General features: G+C 52.1%; 1 protein-coding gene across 4 annotated transcripts in view; it reads right to left on the reverse strand.

Moving 5' to 3' along the window:
- LOC100089443 (limbic system associated membrane protein) overlaps positions 1-22,315 on the reverse strand; it is a 273,754-nt gene that overhangs the window by 35,500 nt on the left and 215,939 nt on the right. For all 4 annotated transcript variants that reach the window (XM_029074901.2, XM_029074903.2, XM_029074899.2 and 1 more), the window contains one exon: positions 4,010-4,242. In XM_029074901.2, coding sequence (XP_028930734.1) covers positions 4,010-4,242 — 233 coding nt within the window. The remainder of the gene's footprint in view (positions 1-4,009; positions 4,243-22,315) is intronic.

A 22,315-nucleotide genomic window follows, 5' to 3' on the forward strand; every position in this document is an offset into this window, starting at 1 on the left:
TCGGGACTCTGTCTGACCTGATTATCTTGTATCTACCCTATCGCTTGATCCAGTGCTTGGCACATTGTAGGCGCCAAAGACTACGATTATTGTTATTACAATAGTAGAAACCCAACTCAACAATCCTGGGGCAATAGAAGGAGGGCCAGTAACCACTGGCCAGACCCTACTAGTCAGTGGAGGGTATCACTGTCCCGTTCAGGCCCCGGGGGCAGGGAGGGTGACACTCCTGGACAAGAAAGAAAAGCCTTTTCTGGTCCCATGGGTCATTCTGAGAAAGTCAGCTCCTCTGGGGACATGAGTGGGAACTGGGACAATTCCAGGGAAGGATAAGGGGCACAGGAGAGAAGAGCAGGAGATAGAGGGAACTCATGACACCCTGTCTCTCTTTCCCTCTATCCCTCTTTCCTTCTCTCTCTCTCTCTCTCTTCCTGCCTGTTGGAACTGAAGCTTGCATGGTGCCTTGTGGGAGCAGGGGGCAGGGCTGGAGAGGGCTAATCCTGCCTTCGCCATTTACTTCATATTAATGTCTATCTCCCCCTCTAGACTGTAAGCACATGGTGGGCAGGGACTGTATATTCCAACTCCGTTGTTCTGTGCTCTTCTAAGTGCTTAGAACTGTCCTTTGCACATAAGTGCTCAATAAATACCATATGCTGATTATCTGTGGGGTGATCTGGGGCAAGTCACTTAACTTCTTTTGTGCCTCAGTTCCCTCATCTCCAAAATGGGGAATCAATACCTATTCTCACTCCTACTAAGACTGTGAGCCCCAAGTGGGACTGGATTATCTTGTATCTGTCTATGCACTTGGCACATGGTAAGTGCTAAACAAATATCACAATTATTATTAATTATTACTATTACCTTCCCAGCTCCCATGGGAATCCAAATGACAATTTCATGACTCCCACATGGGCAGCCCAGCAATGAACCTTCTAATTACAACAAGCCCCCCAAAATCCAGATGTCTTAGCGCTCCCCCAGGGCTCACTCCACCTCTTGGGCTGCAAGAATCTGGGAGAGCTGGGGGAGCCGGGTCCGTGTGTTTCCATCGGTGGTTCCGGCAGGATGCTGGGGCCTGGATTGGAGTCGATGTGGGAGAGGGAGGGACTGAGCGGTGGCTGCATCATTTCAAACCTGGAGTTAGGAAGGAAATGGAATTCCAGCCCCCATGGCTTATGGAGCCATTGTTCCCCTCGTGCCAATCTGGCTAATTGACTTGGACACTGCCACTAATTCTCCCTGACATCTGCTGGTACATATTAGCAGAAGGTGCTGGTGGAGAGGGAGGGCGCGGGGTGGGGGAGGCTGAGGGAAGGCTGTGGAGCCCAGGGCAAGGGGTGGGATTCTGGAGGTCGGAGGAATGGCCTGAGAAGAGGATGTTTGGTCCTCTCCCTTCCCTGACTCATTTTGAGACTAAGTTTTCTCCTGATCTTTCCCTGGCCGTCTCCCTGGATGGAACATTTGGTGTAGATACACAGATCCTCAGACTCTTGCAAGAGAAATGAGTTTCTACTCAGGCTTTTGCTTGGGTCCCTTATGACCAAGCCCTCAGATGCTCTGCCCGAACGCCCCCACCCCCACCCGCCCTGGCCCTGGAATCCCTGACTCATTCCCATGACCTAGTCGGACCATCCAACACTGCTGACTCCACCTCCTCCGCCCCTGACTTTCCCCAAGTAACCCAGCACAGACCATCCAACACCTGACTCTCCCCTCTCTGTCCCTGACTCATCCCCGGGGACCCAGCACGGCCCAGCCCGCACTTCTGACTCTCCCTTCTATGCCCCTGACTTTCCCCAAGCGACTCATCACGGCCTGTCCTCCACTGCTGACTCTCCCCTCTCCGTCCCTGACTCTCCTGGAGCCTTGAAGCTGCACCAGGACTATCGCCGTTGCAGGCTCTGGGAGACAGGCAGGAGTCCTGCCAATGGGTGGCTTTCCTGCCCGCTCGTGACACCTCGAGGGGCCACGTGGTCCGTGTGACTGCCACGCCCTCCGCTGTGTGATGGATTCTCTGCTGGTGGCCGGCATTTGGCCAGCATTAATCAGTTTAGCTGGGGGAGCAGTAAATCCAACCCTGATCCATCCCAGAGTCCTTGAACAGCGGCCTTCCCAGCCTCTGCCACACGCCCACTCCCCAGGAAGCATGACTGGAGCTCCCGATGGGAGTGATTTCATCTGTATAAGGATCAAATGCAGTCTGAGGGTTGGGGAGCTTTGGCCCTGGAACCAGAGGTTCCTGTGACCGTCCAGCTCCCCAGACCACTACCCTCTGGGTTCTGCTCAATCCTGGCCCCTTCCATCAACCAATCTGTCCATCAGTGGGGCTGACAGACACCTAATAAGTCCAAGGCCCACGGCTATGGGATCCTTGAGCCAGCTATCTACACCTACTGTCTCCACGTCTTTTCCTTCAGTTCTCTCTTTGACCCCCTCCAATCTGGCTTTCCTCCCTCTTCACTCCACAGAAATTATGCTCTCTAAGGTCACCAATGACTTCCTTTTTGCCAAATCCAATGGCCGCTACTCCATCTTAATCACTCCGATCTCTCAGCAGACTTAAACACTGTGGACTGCCCCCTTCTACTGGCAACATTATCTAACCATGGCTTCACTGACACTGTCCTCTTAATTCTCTTCCTACCTCTTTGGCTGCTCATTCTCAGGCTCTTTCACAGGCTCCTCCTCTGTCTCCCACCTCCTAAGTGTGGGAGCCCCTCCTCCAAGCTCAGTTCTGGGTTCCCTTCTATTCTCCATCTACACCCACTCCCTCAGAGAACACTCATTTGCTCCCCAGGCTTCAACTACTATCTCTATGGGGATGATTCCCAAATCTACATATCCAGCCCTCATTTCTCTCCTTCTCTGCAATCTGATTTCCTCCTACTTTCAGGATATCTCTACTTGGATGTCCCGCTGTCACCTCAAACTTAAAATCTCCAAAATAGAACTCCTCACCCCACCCATCCAAACCCTGTTCTCTCCCACCTTTCCTATCACTGTAGACAACACCACCACCTTCCCTATCTTCCAAGCCCATAACCTTGGCATTATCCACGACTCATCTCCCTCGTTCAACTCTCATTTTCAATCTGTCACCAATTCCTGGGGGTTCTACCTTCACGACATAGCTAAAATCCACCCCTCCCTCTCCATCCAAACTGCTTCTCTGCTGATCCAAGCACTTATCACATCTGTCTCAACTCCTCCTCCTCACTCACCTCCCTGTTTCCAGTCCCTCTCCTCTCCACTTCATATTGGAAGGAACGGGAGACTGAGAGTCAGGCGACCTGGATTCTAATCCTGGCTCTGCCACTTGCCTGCTGTGTGGCTTTAGGCAGGTCACTTAACCTCTTTGTGCCTCTGTTTCTCCATATAAAATGTGGATAAATTACCTATTTTCCCTCCCACTTAAACCATGAGACCCATGTGGGACTGGGATGGTGTCTGATAGGATTATGGTGTGTCAACTGCAGCTTTTAGTACAGTGTTTGGCACACAGTAAGTGCTCAATCAAGACCACCATTTTTATGGTTGTTATTCTCACATATTGTTGACGGATAAAGACAGACCCTCCTCTCTGGTTTGGCCCTGGGCCTCCCTTTCTCCCCCACCGCCATCCTCCCCCTCTGGAGGGAGTTTCCAGGCCAGTCCTCAGCCTGTCTTGCCACTCAGCCCCGCCACACCCCACCAGTCAGTCCACACCCTGACCCACCGGTCAGGCCATGTCCTGCTCTGCCAGCCAGCCCCACTCCACCCCACCAGTTAGCCCATGTCCCACCTCTCTGGTCAGTCCCGCCCCACCCCCCAGTCAATCCCAGCCCAACCCCACCAGTCAGTCTCTGGGCTGCTCCGCTAGTTAGCTCTGCTCCATCGGTCAGTCCACTCCACGTCCTGTCAGCCAGCTGCACACCATCCATCAGCCCCGACCTAGCCAGTTGGCCCCCACCCCACCAGTCAGCCCCCGCCCTGGTGCACCCCGCCCCGCCGGTCAGCCTCCAACCTTGCACGATGAGGTAGACCTGCAGGGTCTTGGGCTGCTGCTGCGTCTGCACGGAGCAGGTGTAGGAGCCCTCATCGTGGACGTCCACCTTCTGGATGCGCAGGCTGTATTCCAGCGCCGTGCGCCTCTCCAGCTCCACCCGTGGGTCCAGCGACCACTTGTCCTGCCCCGCGAAGATGATGCCGGACCGGTTCAGCCACGCCACCTTTGAGCTCTGCTCGTCCACATAGCACCTGTCGAGGACAGCGTGCATGTGAGTATGTGTCAGCCAGCCCACTCCCTGCGCACCACGCACCAAACGCACTGAGCACCACACACTGAGCACCGCAAACTCGGCACCAGGCACTGAGCACCACACACTAAGTATCGCACGCCAAAGTCTTCAGGCCAAACACCACACACCAACACCACACACCAAGCACCAAATGTCGAGCACCCCATGGCAAGACCACGCACCAGGCACCAATCACCAATGCACCACGCACCAAGCAATGCATATGGCACAGGTCACCACACACCAAGCACTGTGCACACAACACCACACACTAAGCACCGATCAATACATATCAGTCACCATGCACCAGCACCACTTACCAGGGGAGACAGGCTCAGAGTAGTTCCTCAGGGTACTGGCAAGGTACAAGCACCAAATCCCCCCAGCCCCACTGACCAGGAAACCCCTTGCCCAGCAGGAAAAATCCCTTCATTTCCCCGGCATACCCTCCCTCCTTCTCGCCCCTTGCCTCCTCCTGGGCCTCAGTCCCTCCGTTATCATACGGACACCGCCGCAGTGGCACCATAGAGGGAATGAGGGGAGAGAAGAGTTGGGTCAGCCGCTCCCCAACCCTGGCCCTGGGCCCAACAGAAAGACAGCTAGATCTATCCACTCTGTGTTCTCGAGACCCTCCCTGCAAGACCCTTCTGGTGGGACCATGCGGGTCACCTCTGGGCCCCAGGATGGGCCTTGGGTCAGCACGATCTGCCAGCTGGGTCGCTCCCAGACACCACACATCAGGTCATGCGTCACCACTGAGCCCATCTCAGCCACGGCGACAGCCAGGGAGCCTCTCGCTATACCTCAGGGTACTGACCGAATGAAGGGCGGCCCAACAGGATGAGAAACAGTAAAGGCCCCTGGGGGACAGAGCTCAAGTCAGGGTGTCCGGGCATCTGGATTTGAGTTCCAGCTCTCCTCATCCCCTGCCCTGGCCTGCCTCATGACCTTGGGCGAGTCACTGAACCTCTCTGGGCCTAGGTCTCTTCCTCTGTAAAATGAGGATGAAGCAGACTGTGAAATTGACGTGGGACAGGGACTGTGTGACCCCACCGGCCAGGGCTTGGCGCACTTCATTGCTATGGTTGTGCTGACCGACCGATCGATTCGGTCCCTTGGGGGAGCGGGTGGAACCCCTGACAAGTTGGCCAACTCAGCTCCGCTACCCGCTCTGGCCACAGGTCACAAGAAGTGCTGGAAAAAGGAAGACCCCGAATAAGTGATGAACTCGACTTTCCTCACAAAATGGACACTGCAGCTGGCTGGCCGGCTTCAAGGCAGTCCGCCTCCCTGCTATAATCTGCTCCCTGGGGACCGAAGGGCATAAGCAGGGGTCCGGCAGGGGAAGATAGGCAGAGTTGGGAGGTGTGGCCATTGTGAAGGAGCTTCCTGTGCTGCTCCGAAGAGAGAGGCGATACCCCTGCCCCTGCCCTCCGGACTGGACTCCACCCGGCTCCCGGGGTCAGGGTTTGCTTCACCACGGTCACTGTGGCCACCGTCAGCAGTACAGCCCCGGCCCCCAGCAGAACTGTGGTCAGCAGGAGCTGGCCACAGTGGCAGGGCTGCAGAGTGGTGACAGAGATAGGGCAGAGACAGGGATAGAGACCAGCGGCAGAGATGGAAGCAGATCACCGTGTTGCAAAAAATAGCTGCAAATAGCACAGGGCCATCAGTTGTATAACTGTGTTTTCAGCCACATGGGCAGGTATGGGTGGAACCCTGTAGGAGCTGATGTATAGAGTTTATGAACATATATCTATAGGTAAACATAGGTCTCTATAGTGCAGAAGGCAGAGGGGAGAGGGAGACCAAATGCCCTCAGGAAAAGAAGAGGGAAACAGGCATCCTTTCACCCACGGCAGCCCAGCCGTGATTAAAGATGTTATCGGACAGATCCATCTGAGCTGGAAGGGGAGAGCCACCCACTCCCCCGGCAGGCCAACGGGCACTAATACATCACTGGTGACATTGAAGACGGTTAACACCCGCCCTCCTCCCCCACCCATCTCTCATGAATTGCAATTGTGGATTTCTCTGACTTCCCATCTCCCCTCCCCACTCCTCCCTCCTCTCCCCACCCCTGTAATTTCCCCTAGAGCAACGTCCTCCATGAGACAGCGTCTCTTCCTTGCAGGGTCACTGAGGGAGAGTCAAGGGTGTGGGATGGCCCATGGCAGGTCACTGGAGGAGAGTCAGGGATGGGAAGGGGAGAGTCGGGTATGTTGGATGGTCCGTGCTGGGTCACTGGACAACTTTCTGGGAGCTCAGGTGGCAGTGGGTGGGGGTCCCCATCTGGGGACCAGGTGTTTCCCCCTTCAGTCCCTGGGTGAGTGGCACCTGTTCCTCTCAAGCCAAGCTGCTGAGTCACCCGGCACTGGTCCCTGCCAATTTCTCTCCCCATCATCCTCCAGTGGCTGCCCTAGGTGGGGGTCTGGGGGAGGGCGGGGACGTGAGCACATTTCTTGTGTTATCAGCAAACAAGAAGGGAATTGTGCTCCAGGGAACAAAATTAAATTCTCAGCTTCTCCTTGTCCACTTCAGAAACTACTGGTTTACAGCGAGAGAGCCAGGCTGCAGCAGATGACCCTGGTCTGCCCTCCTGGACCAGCGGCGATCCGGTCTTGGAGGCAGTCAGAGGGAGGGGACCTTCCCAAGATGGCCCAAGCCCGGTGGGAGGGTCAGGAAGGGGTCTAAGTGTCCCTTGGAGGGGACGGGCAGGGAATGTGGTGCCAGGGGAAGGGTGAGGCAGACCAGGGCCACCCCGGGAGCTGCACGTGCCTGGGAGCTGAAGATGGTGAGGCTGAGAGCAACGCTTCCTTCCCACTGTTCTCTGTCCCTCATCACTGGGAGTCCGCACTCCAGGATGGGGGTCAGGTGTGAGGGAAGGCGAACAGAGCCAAAGCTGGGCAGAAGGGCATAGGTTTCCACCCCTGTCCCCCGTGCCCACTCCCCCACACTGTGCTCTGGGCAATTCCACTGCTTCTTGCCTGTCAGTCATCACTCAACCAATCAGCAGTATTTATTAAGCACTAACCATGTGCAGGCTGATTGAAGCCTTGCCCTGGGCTGAGGCCATTTTTTTTGGAAGTATTTGTTAAGTGCTTACTATGTGCCAGGCACTGTACTACGCACTGGGATACATATAAGCTAATCAGGATGGACACGGTCCCTGCCCCATATAGGGCACACAGTCTTAACCCCCATTTTAATGATGAGGGAACTGAGGTGCGGAGAAGTGAAGTGACTTGCTCAAGGTCACCCAGCAGACAAGTGGCAGAGTTGGGATTCGAACCCAGGTCCTTCTGATTTCCAGGTCCGGGCACTATCCACTAGGCCAAGCTGCTTTCCACTTTTACTTAGTTGGGCACAATGGAATTTTTCCCAGCCTGGCCCATGGGGGACCTGGATGGATATCAGAGCATTGTGCTGGGTGCCTACTATGTTCAAAACACAGAACTGAGCACCTACTGTGTTCAGAGTACTCTCCGGGGTGCCTGCCTTGTGCAATGTTCTGAGTACTGCACTGGATGCTTGCTGTAATTATAATAATGGCATTTATTAAGCATGGACTATGCGTTCACTGCTGGGTGGGCACAAGGTTACGGGATTGGCCACACCCCCTCTTCAGCTCAGGGCTCACAAAGGAAGAATCGGGAGGCCAGAAAGTTTCAGTGGCTGGCCCAAGGTCACACTGCAGGTGAGAGGCAGAGCCGGGACTTGAGCCTGCGCCTGCTAACTCCCCTCCTCTGTGCACTCTCCCCGGGGTCCCCGCAGGATGCAGTGACCCCCATGGAGAGCCCGAGGGAGCCGGGGAGAGCTGGGAAGCCGGAGAGTGGGGAAGCCAGGGAGCTGGAGTAACGGAGAGCCAGAGAGAGCAAGGGAGCCAGGGAGAGCTGGGGAGCCAGATGGAGGCGAGGACAGTCAGGGAGAATGGGGGTGCAAGAGAGAGCCTTGGACCCCGGGCCATCCTTGACTCTCCATCTTTGACACTCTGATCCTTGACCCCTCCTCACCTTGGCCCCTCCCTCCCTGCGCCACCTGCCATCCCCTACCCACCTCCCCCCGCACCTCCCCGGCGCTGACGCACTTTACTGTAACTGGTAATTGGCGCGGTTAGCTTTGTAATTAAAAAAACAACTTTTTGCCTTTATACTTGAGATGATAATGGAGCAAGTAAAAATTAATTAAAATGAGATGAATTGCCTTCAGTTAACTCTATGGAAAGAAACGGAGAGGGGAGAAGAAAGGAGGGGAAAGCAGAGTGGAGGGGAGGAGGGACAGGAGGGGACAAAAAGGGAAAGAAAGGGAGAGGAGAGGGAAAGAGGATCACTGTGGAGAGTCAGGGATGGAGAGAGGAGAGTCAGGGGTGTTGAATGATCTGTGCTGGGTCACTGGAGGAGAGTCAAAGATGGAGAGTCATGGGTGTTGGATGATCTGTGCTGGGTCACTGAGAGAAGGAGATGGAGGGGAAGAGTCAGAGGTGTTGGATGGTCTGTACTGGGTCATGGTTGAGAGTCAAAGGTGTTGGATAATCCGCACTGGGTCACCAGGGGAGAGTCAGGGATGTTGGATGCTCTGGGCTGGGTCACTGAAGGAGAGTCAGGGATGGAGAGGAGAGAGTCAAGGACATTAGATGGTCTGCGCTGAATCACGAGTAGAGTCAGAAATAGAATAATAACTGTGGTATTTGTTAAATGTTTACTACGTGCCAAGCACTGTACTAACCACAGGGGTAAATACAAGATCATCAGGTCCCAGCTGGGGCTTACAGCCTAGTAGGAGGGAGAACAGGTATTGAATCCTCAATTTGCAGATTGAGGGAATTAAGGCAAAGAAAAGTTAAATGACTTGTCCAAGGTCACGCAGCAGATACGTGGTAAAGGAGGGATTAAAATCTAACTCCCAGGCCTGGGCTCTTTGCACTAGGCCACGTTGGAAAGAGTAGTAGCAGGAGCATTTGTTATTTGGGAAACAGTGTGGTCAAGTGGAAAGAGCTCAGGCCTGGGACTCAGATGACTGGGTCCTAATCTGTCTCCGCCACTTGCCTGCTGTGTAATTTAGGGCAGGTCACTTAACTTATCTGTAAAATGGGAATTCAATTCCTGTTCAATGAATCAATCAGTGGTATTTATTGAGCACTTATTATGTGCAGAGCACTGTTCTAAATACTTGGGAGAGTACAATACAACAGAGTTGCAGCGGTGTTCCTTGCCCATAATGAGCTTCCAGTCTGTCCTCCCTCTTCTTTTGACTGTGAGCCCCTTGTGGGAAAAGGACTGTGTCTGACCACTGTAGGAGAGTCAGAAACAGAGAGGGGAGTACTCAGTATAGTACAGTCCTTGGCATATAGTAAGCACATAATGAATATCATCATTATTAAATGGCCTCTACAGCACCCTGTTCTGTGCTCCTACTGATTTAGGTTTCTGAGATGGGAAGTGTTTGTCCTTTCATAACCTCTTCTCCGGGGCATGTTTTCACTCCTCTCCCTCGGGCATCAGGGACTGAGCTGGGCCCCCACTCCTACCCTCACCCCATCTCGGGTCAGAGGGAGCCGGTTCCAGAGCGGGTCATCTCTGATGGCCACTAGCCCCTGGAAGAGCTATGGACCCCACTGCTCCTGACCCTTCCCCATCTCCCCACTCCCCCGCCTCCGGCACCAGTGACCGCATCTCCAGAGATCCGCCTCTTCCCGCCAGGCCGGCCCCTGCTCAGCCAGACAGATCCTCCCCACTGCCATTCGGCCAATCCTATCCTCCCCTCAACCTCTCGGCCAATCGGCTCCTCCCTGCAACCTCTCAGCCAATGGGGTGCTTGAGCATCACCTTCCAAGCCTTGTGCCTCCCTGACATTTTTGAAAAATGGGCAAAACAGTAAAACAGTTGCAAAAATAGATGTCATTGTGGAAAACATTTCTTCTGACCTTTTTAATATTCCCGCATAATCGTCTGCCATTTAAATACTTTGCCCTGGCATCATCGGTGTGGGCCCCCTCCCCAACACATATCCGTAGCAGCCCAGAGACAGCACCCGGATTATAGCCCAGATCCCTGTCCTGAACGGACGCTCAGTACAGTGTCTGCTCACAGCAGGTGCCCAGTACAGTGCTCAAAGGGTGCTCCATAAATAGTATTGGAAGAAGGAATGCATAAATCCAACCACCCACTTATGGATCCGGATGTCGGGATACCCCAGTTGGAGTTTTCCCCTTTCGGAATCCTGGCCAGACCCTCCCTCCCCCATCCTTCAGCCCAAGTTTCCCCACTCCTCAAGAACCTCCAGTGGTTGCCCATCCACTTCCGCACCAAACAGAAACTCCTTACCATAGCCTTCAAAACACTCAATCACCTTGCACTCTACCACTTCACCTCGCTGCTCTCCTACTACAACCCAGCCCGCACACTTTGCTCCTCAGGTGCCAACCTACTCTCTGTACTTTGATATCATCTGTTTCACCATCAACCTCTCACTCACTTCCTGCCTCTGGCCTGGAATGCCTCCCTCTTCATATCCAACAGACAATTACTCTGCTACCTTGAAAGCCTGACTGAAGGCACATCTCCTCCAAGAGGCCTTCCCTGACAAAGCCCTCATTTCCTCTTCTCTCACTCCCTTCTGCATCACCCGATTTGTTTCCTTTCTTCACCTCTCCCTTAGTCTCAAAAGTGTACAAGGCACTTCTGTACATAGCCATAATTTATTTATTCATATGAATGTCTGTCTCTCCCTCTAAACTGAGCGTTTGCTGTGGACAGGGAATGTATCTACCAATTCTGCGTATTGTTCTGTCCCAAGCACTTAGTATAGTACTCTGCACAAAGTACGCGATGGAGAAATATGCTTGAATGATCCTCGTGCCTAGGCCCCCGACCTGACTTCTCCCCTAGCCCCCAGGGTCAGTGGACAGAAAAAGATGAACAAAGCCCAGGAAGAGTCTCCTCGGAGCAGGCGGGGGAGAGACACAGGTGGAGGAAGGAGGTGGCTGGGCACAGGGAGGTGGAGAAGGGGCGGAGGGTAGAGAGGAAGGGAGGCAGGGGATGGGAGGGGAGGTCTCCACAGATGAGCAGTTTTAATTAGTTAGACCCAGGAGCTTATGCTGATGAGCAGCCTCTTCTAATCAGCTTATTAAAAAAAAACACACATTTTTAACAGCCAAAATAGTTTCAAAAATGGTAATTGTTAGGAGAGACAGAAAAGGATCGAAGGGAGCAGGCGGGGAAGGAGCCAGGGCAGACATGGGGGTGACCAGGCGTGACCAGGGGAGTGACCTCGCATGACCATGGGGGTGACCAGGGGTGACTGGGGGAAGGAGACCGTGACAGACCATGGGGATAACCATGGGTGACTAGAGGGGTGACCACAGGGATGGCTGAGGCAGAGGTGGGGGTGACCAACCATGACAGGGGGTGGCCAACGTGGTCAAGAGTGGCTGGAGTTGGCCAGTAGGGGGGGCTGAGGGTGGCCAGGGAAAGGGGACCTGAGTGGACCACGGGGATAACTAGGGGTGACTAGGGGGATGACCTCAAGGGTGGCTGGAGTGACCACGGGGGTGACTGTGGGGACAGACACGTGAGGTGGATCTATTCATCCTCCTCTCATCGCGGCCTCATCTCCCTCCTTCCTTCAGTCCACCGGAGCTGTCCCTTAGCTCCTCCCACCACGGAGCTTACTAATCTATCGTATTTATTGAGCGCTTACTATGTGCAGAGCACAAAATGCATGGGAGAATACAATATACTAATTTATCTTAATGTCATCTTGCCCTGTAGACTGAAAAGTCCTTGGGGCAGAAACTGTGTCTACTAACTTTATTGTATTGTACTCTCCCAAGCGCTGGGTTCAGTCCTCTACACATGGTAAGTGCTCAGTAAATACCACTGATTGATCAAGGAGCTTACAGTCTGCTATGTACAAAGCACTGTACTGGCGCCTACTGTGGGGAGAACACTGTGTTGAGTATGTTCTGTGTGCACAGCACTGTACTGGGTGCCGCCCATGGGCTGAGCACAGTGGTAGTTGCCTGCTATGTATAAATTGCTGTATTGGGCACCTATTGAGTGCAAAGAGGGAGTCAGGGAGAGAGAAATGGGAGTGGGGATGGGGGAGAGGGAGACATGAAAGAAAGAAGACAAGGAGTTCTCCCATTAAAGAAATAAGCACTTCATAGCTGACCCAAGGGGGCGGGGGCTGTGGCCTAGGCAGGGAGAAGTCAGGGGTTCCCAGGCTGCTGCTGCAGTGGAGCTGTGGGGTATCCCAACACCCTTAAATGAGGTGTGATCCTGGACATCAGACAGGCAGCCTCAGGCCTGATCAATCATCAATTAATCAACAAATCAAAGTGGGGCCATGAGCCCCCCCACCCAGTTCTCTCTCTCGCTCTGAGGCTTTGTTTTCTGTTCCCAGATCATCGTGATGATACTGTTCTCAGAAATAATAATAATAGTATTTGTTAAGCATTTATTATGCGCCAAGCACTGTACTAAGTGTGGAGTACACACAAGGTAATCAATCAATGGTATTTATTGAGTGCTTTCTATGTGCAGAGCACTGTACTAAGCACTTGGCAGAGTACAATAGAATAGAGTTGGTAGACATGTTCCTGCTCCTCAATGAGCTTACAGTCTAAAGGGGGAGAGAGACATTGATAGAAATAAATTACAGATGCATACTGAGGATGGGTAAATACCAAGTGCCCAAAGGGTACAGATACAAGTTCATAAGCGACATAGATGGGAGAGGGAATTCCGGAGAACAGGACTTAATTGGCGAAGGCCTCTTGGAAGAGAAGTGACTTTAGTAATGCTTTGAAGGTGGAAAGAGTGACCTTCTGGTGTATACAGAAGGGGAGGGAGTCCCAGGCCAGAGGGAGAATATGGGAAAGAGGTCGGCAGGTTGGACATGGGGCTCACAGACTAAGTAGGAGGGAGAATGGGGATCTGATCCCCATTTTCAGATAAGGAAACTGAGGCTCAGAGAGCTTAAAGGACTTTTCCAAGGTCACACAATAGATGAGTGAAGTGAAACGGCAAAGGCCAAAGCCATCAACCCGGCCTGAAATCCACCCCAAAGTCAAATCATCTAGAGCTATCCGCAACGGCCGAGCTCCCCCTTGCAACTTCCGCCCTGACCCCGGGCTTCTGGAGGGGGCAGGCTCGGGGGTTGGTGCCCGGAGACCAGCGGGCATCACTCCCAATTCCCAGGCCTCCTCTCCGGTGTCCAGCACTTCCCTCTGGGGCTCTGGTCGCCTGCAATCAAATGCGTAATTAATTTCTAAACACCTCCGTCGAGCGCGGTAATTTGTCAAGTTTGGTTGCTAATAGAATTAAGCTTTTTATCTGCGATGAGCAAGTGAAGGTAAGAAAAAAAAAAAGAATTACAGGGCTGTTTGCCTCCCTGCTTTACGGCTGGGATTTGGATGAAAGCTTCGATGCAGGCTTCCCTGACGTGATCTGAAAACATCCGCAGGACCCACCTGCACCCAGGTCCTCACCCATCCATACCCAGGCCCCCGCGTGACCCACCTGGATCTAAGGCCCCATGGGAAACCCAGCATCTCAGTGAGCACACACCCAAAGGGGTGGGTGATCTGGGGTGGGGCAGAGGCGCAGGGCGACGCCAAGTGTCATGGCATATGGACTGAGCATTCATGGGAACAAAGAGTGCTTCTCACACATCCTACTATTAGCTCCTTGAGGGCTAGGAGCTTGTCTACTAACTCTACTGTCCTCTTCCCAGTGCTCAGTGCAGTGCTTTGCACACAGTAGACAGTAATCTCCTGGAGGGCAGGGATCATATCTATTAACTCTACAGTCCTCTGCCCAGTGCTCAGTACAGCGCTCTGCACACAGTAGACTGTCAGCTCCTGGAAGGAAGAGATCATGTCCCCAAACTTTTTGTCCTCTCCCCAGTGCAGTTCAGTGCTCTGCACACAGTATACGCTCAGTAGATTTGCCGGGTAACTGACGGTCAGGGTGGAGCAACGAAGCCCAGCCCAGGGAGCAGTGAGTGTCGTCACCCTGCCCCAGACAGATGGACAGTTGTGACTAAGCCTTGCAGCCTGGCGACCTGGTGGCTGGACTAGGAGCCTCCCCAGGAGGGGAAATCCATCTCTTGAGTACGAGACCTTGAGATCCCACATGAGAGTGTAGCATAAAGATGTGCAACTGATGAATGCAAATCTGTCCCAAAAAGTCCCCAGGAAATAACTTCTGTGCGGACTCACTTCTGTGCGGACTCTGTGCCGGTCCCCCTTTCCCAACATCCCATTGACCGCAACGGCTGGGGGAGACTGTCCCGGAACTCCGGCCCCTCTCCCTGTCCCTCTCCCACTCGCACGGTTTCCTTGCTCTTATCTCCTTCTTTCCGGTCCATCCGCTCCTCTGTCCATCTCTCTGGCCACGGCTCGTTGACCCCGATTAGTTGAGGACATGGGGAAACATTTTTCAGAGGAAATTCTGTTCAATTTTGTCTCTGGATGGTTGGAGAGCTTCCATAAATCAGTCTCATCGAGTCTGGGCCACCCTGGCTGGCAATGGCTTGAACACGGACCCGCCGGCCCGGGGAGAGAACGGGACAGAAAGAGATGGAGATGGGGATTGGTGGGGCGGGGAAGGCGGGGGAGAGAGAGGGAGAGAGGGAGAGCGCACACTCCCAGCTGGGTGTGCAGGGGACTCAGGGGGACCTAGGCTTTAGGCTGGGAATTAGGGTGACCTTAATGACTGACACAAACTCCCAGAGTGCAGGGATCATATCTACTAATTCTATTATCTTCTCCCCATCACTAAGTACAGCACTTTGCACACACTAGACTGTCAGCTCCTTGAATAATAATAATAATGTTGGTATTTGTTAAGTGCTTACTATATGCAGAGCACTGTTCTAAGCGCTGGGGTAGACATAGGGGAATCAGGTTGTCCCACGTGGGGCTCACAGTCTTCATCCTCATTTTACAGATGAGGTAACTGAGGCACAGAGAAGTTAAGTGACTTGCCCACAGTCACACAGCTGACAGGTGGCAGAGCTGGGATTCGAACTCATGAGCTCTGACTCCAAGGCCCAGGCTCTTTCCACTGAGCCACACTGCTTCTCATGCTGCTTGAAGGCTGATAGTATGTCTACTGACTCTATTGTCCTCTCCTGGTGATTAGACACACAGAGAATCAGAGAGGGAGACACAGCGACAGTCTTGCAGCACTCTGGACCTATCAATCAATCAATTCTATTTATTGATCTCTGCATGCAGTAGACTGGAAGCTCCTCAAGGGCAGGGATTGTGGGTATTAACTCTACTGTCCACTCCCCAGGGCTCAGTACAGAGCTATGCACACAGTAGACTGTAAGCTCTTGAGGGCAGGAGTCATATCTCCTGACTACTGAATTCTCTCCAGCACTAAGTGCAGTGCTCTACACAAAGGAGACTAAGTTTCTCAAGGACAGAGATCATATCTACTGACCATATTGTCCTCTCTCCAGCGCTCAGGATAGAGCATTTGAGGGAAAGACAGAGAAAGACAAAGAGATATGGAGCGTGAGTGAGGGAAAGGGAGACAAAGACAGGGAGCAGAGTGTTGAGAAATTAGAAAAGGGAGGGAGAGGGGCGGGGGGGAGAGCAGAAAAAGAGAGAGACAGAAAACTCAAAGTGTCACGCAGAGCAAGACTGTGAAAGGGAGTGATGGAAAGGACAGAGAAGGGCAGAGAGAGAGAGACAGAGATCAACAAAGAGAAACAGAGACAGACCCAGAGGAAAGGGGACACAGAGGGATACAGAGGCAGAAAGGGAGGGAGACATAAAGAGATCCATAGAAGGAGACACACAAGAAACCCAGAGGGAGGGAGACACTCAGAGACAGAGGGAGACAGAGAAACCCAGATGGAGATATAGAGAATGAGAGGGAGAAACAGAGCAACAGCTCAGCAGCACTCTGGACCCATCAGTCAATCAATTCTATTGATTTAGCATTTACTGTGTGCATAGCACTGTACTAAGTGCTTGGGGACTACAATATAATGGAGTTGGTAAACATGTTCCCTGCCCACATTGAGCTTACAGTTTAGAGGATCTATCTGGATGGGGCAGCCCCTACTCGGTGGTGAAGACTTGGAGGGGAAGGAATTCTTCCCTCTTCACCTCAGAGCCGAGAGTTAATTTAAACTTTATCTTTGATCATCTCCTTCACCCTCCCTTATTTATTTCATTTTCCAGGTGGAGGCAGAAGGAGATTTATAATACAATGTGAGATAGAAATCACATTTCTGGGACAAAACCCTCATCTTCCCAAGATCCGGCCTGTCCCCTCTGCAGTCTGGACACCCCTAACCAGATGGGAGTTTTGCAACTGGGACTGACAAAAACCCAAACCGCCCACAGGGTTCAACCCATAGAGAAACGATAATAATCCATCAATGGAACCTGTATTAGGCCCTCAGTCTGTGCCAAGTACCATGCAGAGAGCTGAGGCAGACAAATGACAATCCTTTTGGTCAGGGTCCCCATCCCCCATGGAGCCTCTAGCTCAAGGGGGATGGGGACCAGGAAACTCCCCATTTGAGAGATGAGGAAACTGAGGACTGGAGAGGTTCAGTGACTTGCCCCAGCATCCAGAGACTGTGCCCACAAGGGGCCAGTGCTTTAGGGGACACGAGGGATGACTCTCCCGGGCCTGACTTGGGCATGGGGGATATCTGAGAAGGCAGGAACCAGACCAGTTTGGCATCCCAGTGGAAGTGAGGGAAGAAAACAAAATTCCACTGGAGAGGGTGCCCTAGGTCTATTCCCATTAGCTGCAGGGTACTGGACTGACAGCCCATTTGGGCAAAGGGTACCATACTCAGCGGCCACTGTATGCGCAGCATTGTGCTGAACACTTGAGAGTACATTAGAGTTGTGTATGAGTACCGGGGAGAGGACAATAATTAGTAAACACAATCCCTGCTCTCAAGGACCATACAGTCTACTGTGTGCTCTGCACTGTACTGGGTGGTTGGACGAGTACAATTCCAGCAGAAAACATATTTCCACTCTGGCGGGACTAGTAGTCGGATTGGAGAAAGGCAGAGACAGACAGCCGAGCTTCAGTGGGACAGGAGGAACAATTCTGGCTGAGCGGGAAACATCAGGAGTGTGGAAAAGGGAATGGAGTGACACGTGTGTGTCACGGAGCCACTGAGGGTGGCCAGCGGGTCTGGGGAGGGGGCAGTCGTGGAAGGCCTCCTGGGGAGCAGAGCGCCTGGTGAAGCTGAAAAAGGGGCAGCCCCGGGTTGGAGGCTGCAGAGCTGAGGGGGCAGTGGGCACATAAGTGGCGATGGAAAGGTGGGTTAGACCAGTGAAGAACCTCAAAGCCAACACCTCAGGCAGACTGGCACCCAATTTTCTCTGTAGAGTCATCCTGTGGGGATCTGCCTGTCCCCGCCCCCACACCCCACCAAAACAGCAGCAATTCTTCGCCTCCCTCAGTCTCACTGAGTGGAAATTACCGGGAAATAAAAGAATAAAAGTAATTAAACTCTCTGATTAGAATTCAAGTAGTGTATACCTTCAAAACCAATATGAACACCAAGCTTCATGAAAATTAGGCTTAATAATGCATATTATATTTTCGTGTTCTAACAAAGAGGTCTTTAAATATCACTGGGGATGGCAGCCTGATTCTGGAGGGTTGGAGGGGAAGCCATTTGTTTGGGTCTGGGGGCTACTACACACAGGAACTGATTACCTAGTAACCACACCAGCTCTCCGCCTCCTCCCCAAGAACTGAACACAGCCCTTCCCTGTGGCCCTGAGAGTAAAGATGGCAGAAAACCTCATTTTATTATGATGATGGTGATGATGATGATTAAGAAGAAGAAGAAGAATGTTATTTGTTAAGTGCTTCTTATGTGCCAAAAACTGTACTAAACACTGGGGCAGATACACCATTATCAGGTCAGACAAAGTCCCTGTCCCACACAGGGCTCCTAGTCTAAGAGGGAGGGAGAACAGGTACTGAATCCCTATTTTACAGATGAGGAAACTGAGGCCCCATGAAGTGGATAGAGCCCGGGCCTGGGAGTCAGAGGAACTGAGTTCTAATCCCAGTGCCATCATTTCTCTGCTGGGTGACCACAGGTAAATCACTTAACTTCTCTGTGCCTCATTTCTCTCATCTGCAAAATGGGGATTAAGACTGTGACCCCCATGTGGGACATGGACTGTTTACAACCTGATTAGCTTGTATCTACTCCAGAGCTTAGTACAGTGCCTGGCACGGAGTAAACCCTTAACAAATGGCAAAAAAAGTAACTTTCCCAAGGTCACACAGCAGGCAAGGGGCAGGGCAGAGATGACAACCCAGGTCTCAACTCCTAGGCCCGGATCCTCTCCACTGAGCTATACTACATCCTGGGGATGGGGAAGACAAAATGTACCCATCTTTCTCTCTTCCTTAACACAGCCTGGGAGCCCAGGAGTGAGTGCGAGAGGCAGTCTGAACTTGGGCTCTGCCCAGGTTGGAGCTCAGCAGGTTTCACCTGGGGCGGACTCTGGCCTCGCACTGCTCCAGATCAGAGGGAGATGTGCTCGCTCTTTATTCATAATCAAAGCCCTAGGAACGCATAATCCTCTCGGTCCTCCCTCGCGCGCGTATGTTTCTGTTCTAATAAAAATGGAAAGTTTTGCTTCGAGCAAGAGCAGCTAAGATTAGAGTGAAACCAGGCGTCCGCCCTCCGGAGGGCAGTGGGGAAAAGCCAAGCCAGGTTTAGTTTTTCTGTTGTGAGAGTTGGTGTGGGGGAATGTCTTGAAATGTTTCCTCTCTGGGTTTGAAAGGTTTTGTCACATAGACCTATTTCAGCAACATGAGATTGGGAAGTTGGTTGGTATTCCCATCCCTCTGCCCACCCATCACCAAGGAAAACAATCTAGCTTTGCATAACTGGAGAGATTACTTTCGGTTGGGTAATTACAGCATAATGATGGTGATGGTGATGATAATAATAATAGTTAAGCATTTACTCTGTGCCAAGCACTACAGTAAGCACTGGGATCGATAAAGAAAAATCAGGTGGGACACACTCCATGAGGGGTTCACAGCCTAAGTATGAGGAAGAAAAGATATTTTAATCCCATTTTACAAATGAGGTAACTGAGACAGGGAGAAGTGAAATGACTTGCCCAAGGTCATACAGCAGGCTGCGGGGAGAGCCGGGACCCAGGCTGGGCTACCACCTTACAGCGCCTCTGGGCCAGAGCAGATGAGGTCGGCCACAGTCTCTGGTGAGCCACCAGGAGACGACGCTAAGTTACTCGGCCAGGGGACGGATCAGCCCTGGGTGCGGTGGGCGGTGGGGGAAGGGGCTGCTATAATGATAATAATTGTGCTATTTGTTAAGTGTTTATTATGTGCCAAGCACTGTACTAAGTGCTGGGGTGGATACAAGCAAATCAGTTTGGACCCAGTGTCTGTTCCCCGTGGGTCTCACAGTGTCAATCCCCATTTTACAGGTGACCTAACTGAGGCACAAGGTCACACAGTAGACATATGACAGAGCTGGGATTAGAACCCATGACCTTCTGACTCCCAGGCCCGTGCTCTACCCACTACGCCATGAGACACCACGGTGGTGGGCAGACCAGACCGGTGGGGAGGGTGGGGGGGTCTCTCTCCGGGAGTGGATGGACGGGAGACACCGCAGTGGAGGATGGACTAGCCCAGAGGTCGGCAGGTTTCAGAAGGGGGCCGCTCTCTGGGAGTGGACAGCTGGGAGACAGCACAGCGGCGGATGGACCAGTGTGATGGGCAGTGGGCAGAGGGGGGCTGCTCTCCGGGAGCAGTGACTTTGGAAGATCCAGGCACAGCCGTGTGACAAGAGCCATCAAGCTCCCAGTGTGGGTGGGATTGTCTATAACAAATGGTCCTTTCAGCTACACCTGCCTGCACAGACAATATTTCACCAGCACTAGTGTCAACTCTGAAAATGAAGGACGTTTTCCTCGCTCTCTCTCTTTTCCTACTTCTGTCTCCCTCTTAATCCCTCTCTTGCTCCCTCTCTTCTTTCTCTCGCTCCTCCTTCCCCTTTTCCCTCTCTCCCGCCTCTCTTCCTCCTTCCCACTGTCCCTCCCCCTTTCTCCCTTTCCTCTCTGTCTTGCATATACTGGTCTCCTGTCCACATGTCCCTTACTAATCCTATCTGTGGGAGACAATTCCAGGGATAATTTTGGAAGACCTTGGACAAATCAATCAATGGTATTTATTGAGCACTTATTGCATGCAGAGCACTACACTAAGAATTTGGGAGAGAACAATTTAACAGAGTTGGTAGATATGATCCCTGCTCACAAAGAGCTTGCAGTCTAGAGCAGGAGACAGACATTAAAATAAATGATGTCTATGTATATAAGAATTGTGGGGCTGAGGGTAGGGTGAATAGCAAATGCTTAAAGGGGACAGATCCAAGTGCAGAAGGGAGAAGGAGTAGGGGAAATAAGGGCTTAGTGGAAGAGAAGTGATCTTGATCAGGCTTTGAAAGTGGGTAGAGTGGTGGTCTGTACGTGAAGGGGGAGGGAGTTCCAGGCAAGAGTGAGGACATGACAAGGGACTGTTGGCAGAGAGACAGACGACATAGCTGAGATCAAGGTAAAGAGAGTAATTTGGCTTTGGAGAAGCAAAGTGAGTGGGCTGGGTTGCAGTAGGAGATCATCAAGGTAAGGTGGGAGGGAACTGATTGAGTATTTTAAAAGCTGAAGGAAAAGAGTGTCTGGGTGGTGCTGAGGTAGATGGGCAGTGACTGGAGGTTTCTGAGAAGTGGGAGGGGTGGACTGAAACTACTTTTAGAAAAATAATTCAGGAAGCAGAGTGAAGTAAGGATTGGAGTGGGGAGAGAGAGGAGGCAGGGAGGTCAGCAAGGGGGCTGATGCGGTAATAAAGGTGGGATAAGCCCGTCATTGGGCAGGGATTGTCTCTATCTGTTGCTGAATTGTACATTCCAGGCACTTAGTACAGTGCTCTGCACATAGTAAGCGCTCAATAAATACTATTGAATGAATAGGTGCTTGGATCCAAACGGTAGCAGTCTGGATGGAGAAGAAAGGGAGGATTGCAATGATTCTGTGAAGGTAGAACCAACAGGATAAGGTGACAGACTGAATATGTGGGTTGAATGAGATTAATTAATGTTGGTATTTGTTAAGTGCTTACTATGTGCAGAGCACTGTTCTAAGCGCTGGGGTAAACACAGGGGAATCAGGTTGTCCCACGTGGGGCTCACAGTCTTAATCCCCATTTTACAGATGAGGGAACTGAGGCACAGAGAAGTTAAGTGACTTGCCCACAGTCACACAGCTGACAAGTGACAGAGCTGGGATTCGAACTCATGAGCCCTGACTCCAAAGCCCGTGCTCTTTCCACTGTGCCACGCTGCTTCTCGAGATGAGTCAAGGATAACACCAAGATTACAGGCTTGTGAGATGGGGAGGATGGTGGTGTTGTCTACAGTGATGGGAAAGGCAGTGGGAGGACAGGGTTGCAGAGGGAAGATGAGGAGTTTTGTTTTGGTCATGTTTAGTTTGAGGTGCTGGTGGGACATTTTGGTGGCGATGACCTGAAGGCAGGAGGAAATATGAGACTGCAGAGATGGAGAAAGGGCAGGATTGGAGATGGAGATTTGAGATTTGGGTCAGAAGGACCTGGATTCTAATCCCAGCTCTGCCACATGTCTGCTGTGTGACCTTGGGCAAGTCACTTCACTTCTCTGTTGTTCAGTTACCTCATTTGTAAAATGGGGATAAGAATGTGAGCCCCAAGTGGGACAGGGGCTGCATCCAATCTGATTAATTTGTATCTACTCCAGCATTTAGGACAGTGCTTGGCATATAGGAAGCACTTGACAGTACCATCATTATTAGTAGTAGTAGAGTAGTAGTTATATCCCTGACATTATCCTTGGTGTTATTCTTGACTAATTACTCTCATTCAACCCACATATTCAATCCATCACTAAATCCTGTCAGTTCATCCTTCACAACATTGCTAAAATCCTCCCTTTCCTCTCCATCCAGATTG

The sequence above is a fragment of the Ornithorhynchus anatinus genome, chromosome 11 (genome assembly GCF_004115215.2).
Source record: "Ornithorhynchus anatinus isolate Pmale09 chromosome 11, mOrnAna1.pri.v4, whole genome shotgun sequence".
In the NCBI taxonomy this organism is placed as follows: Eukaryota; Metazoa; Chordata; class Mammalia; order Monotremata; family Ornithorhynchidae; genus Ornithorhynchus; species Ornithorhynchus anatinus.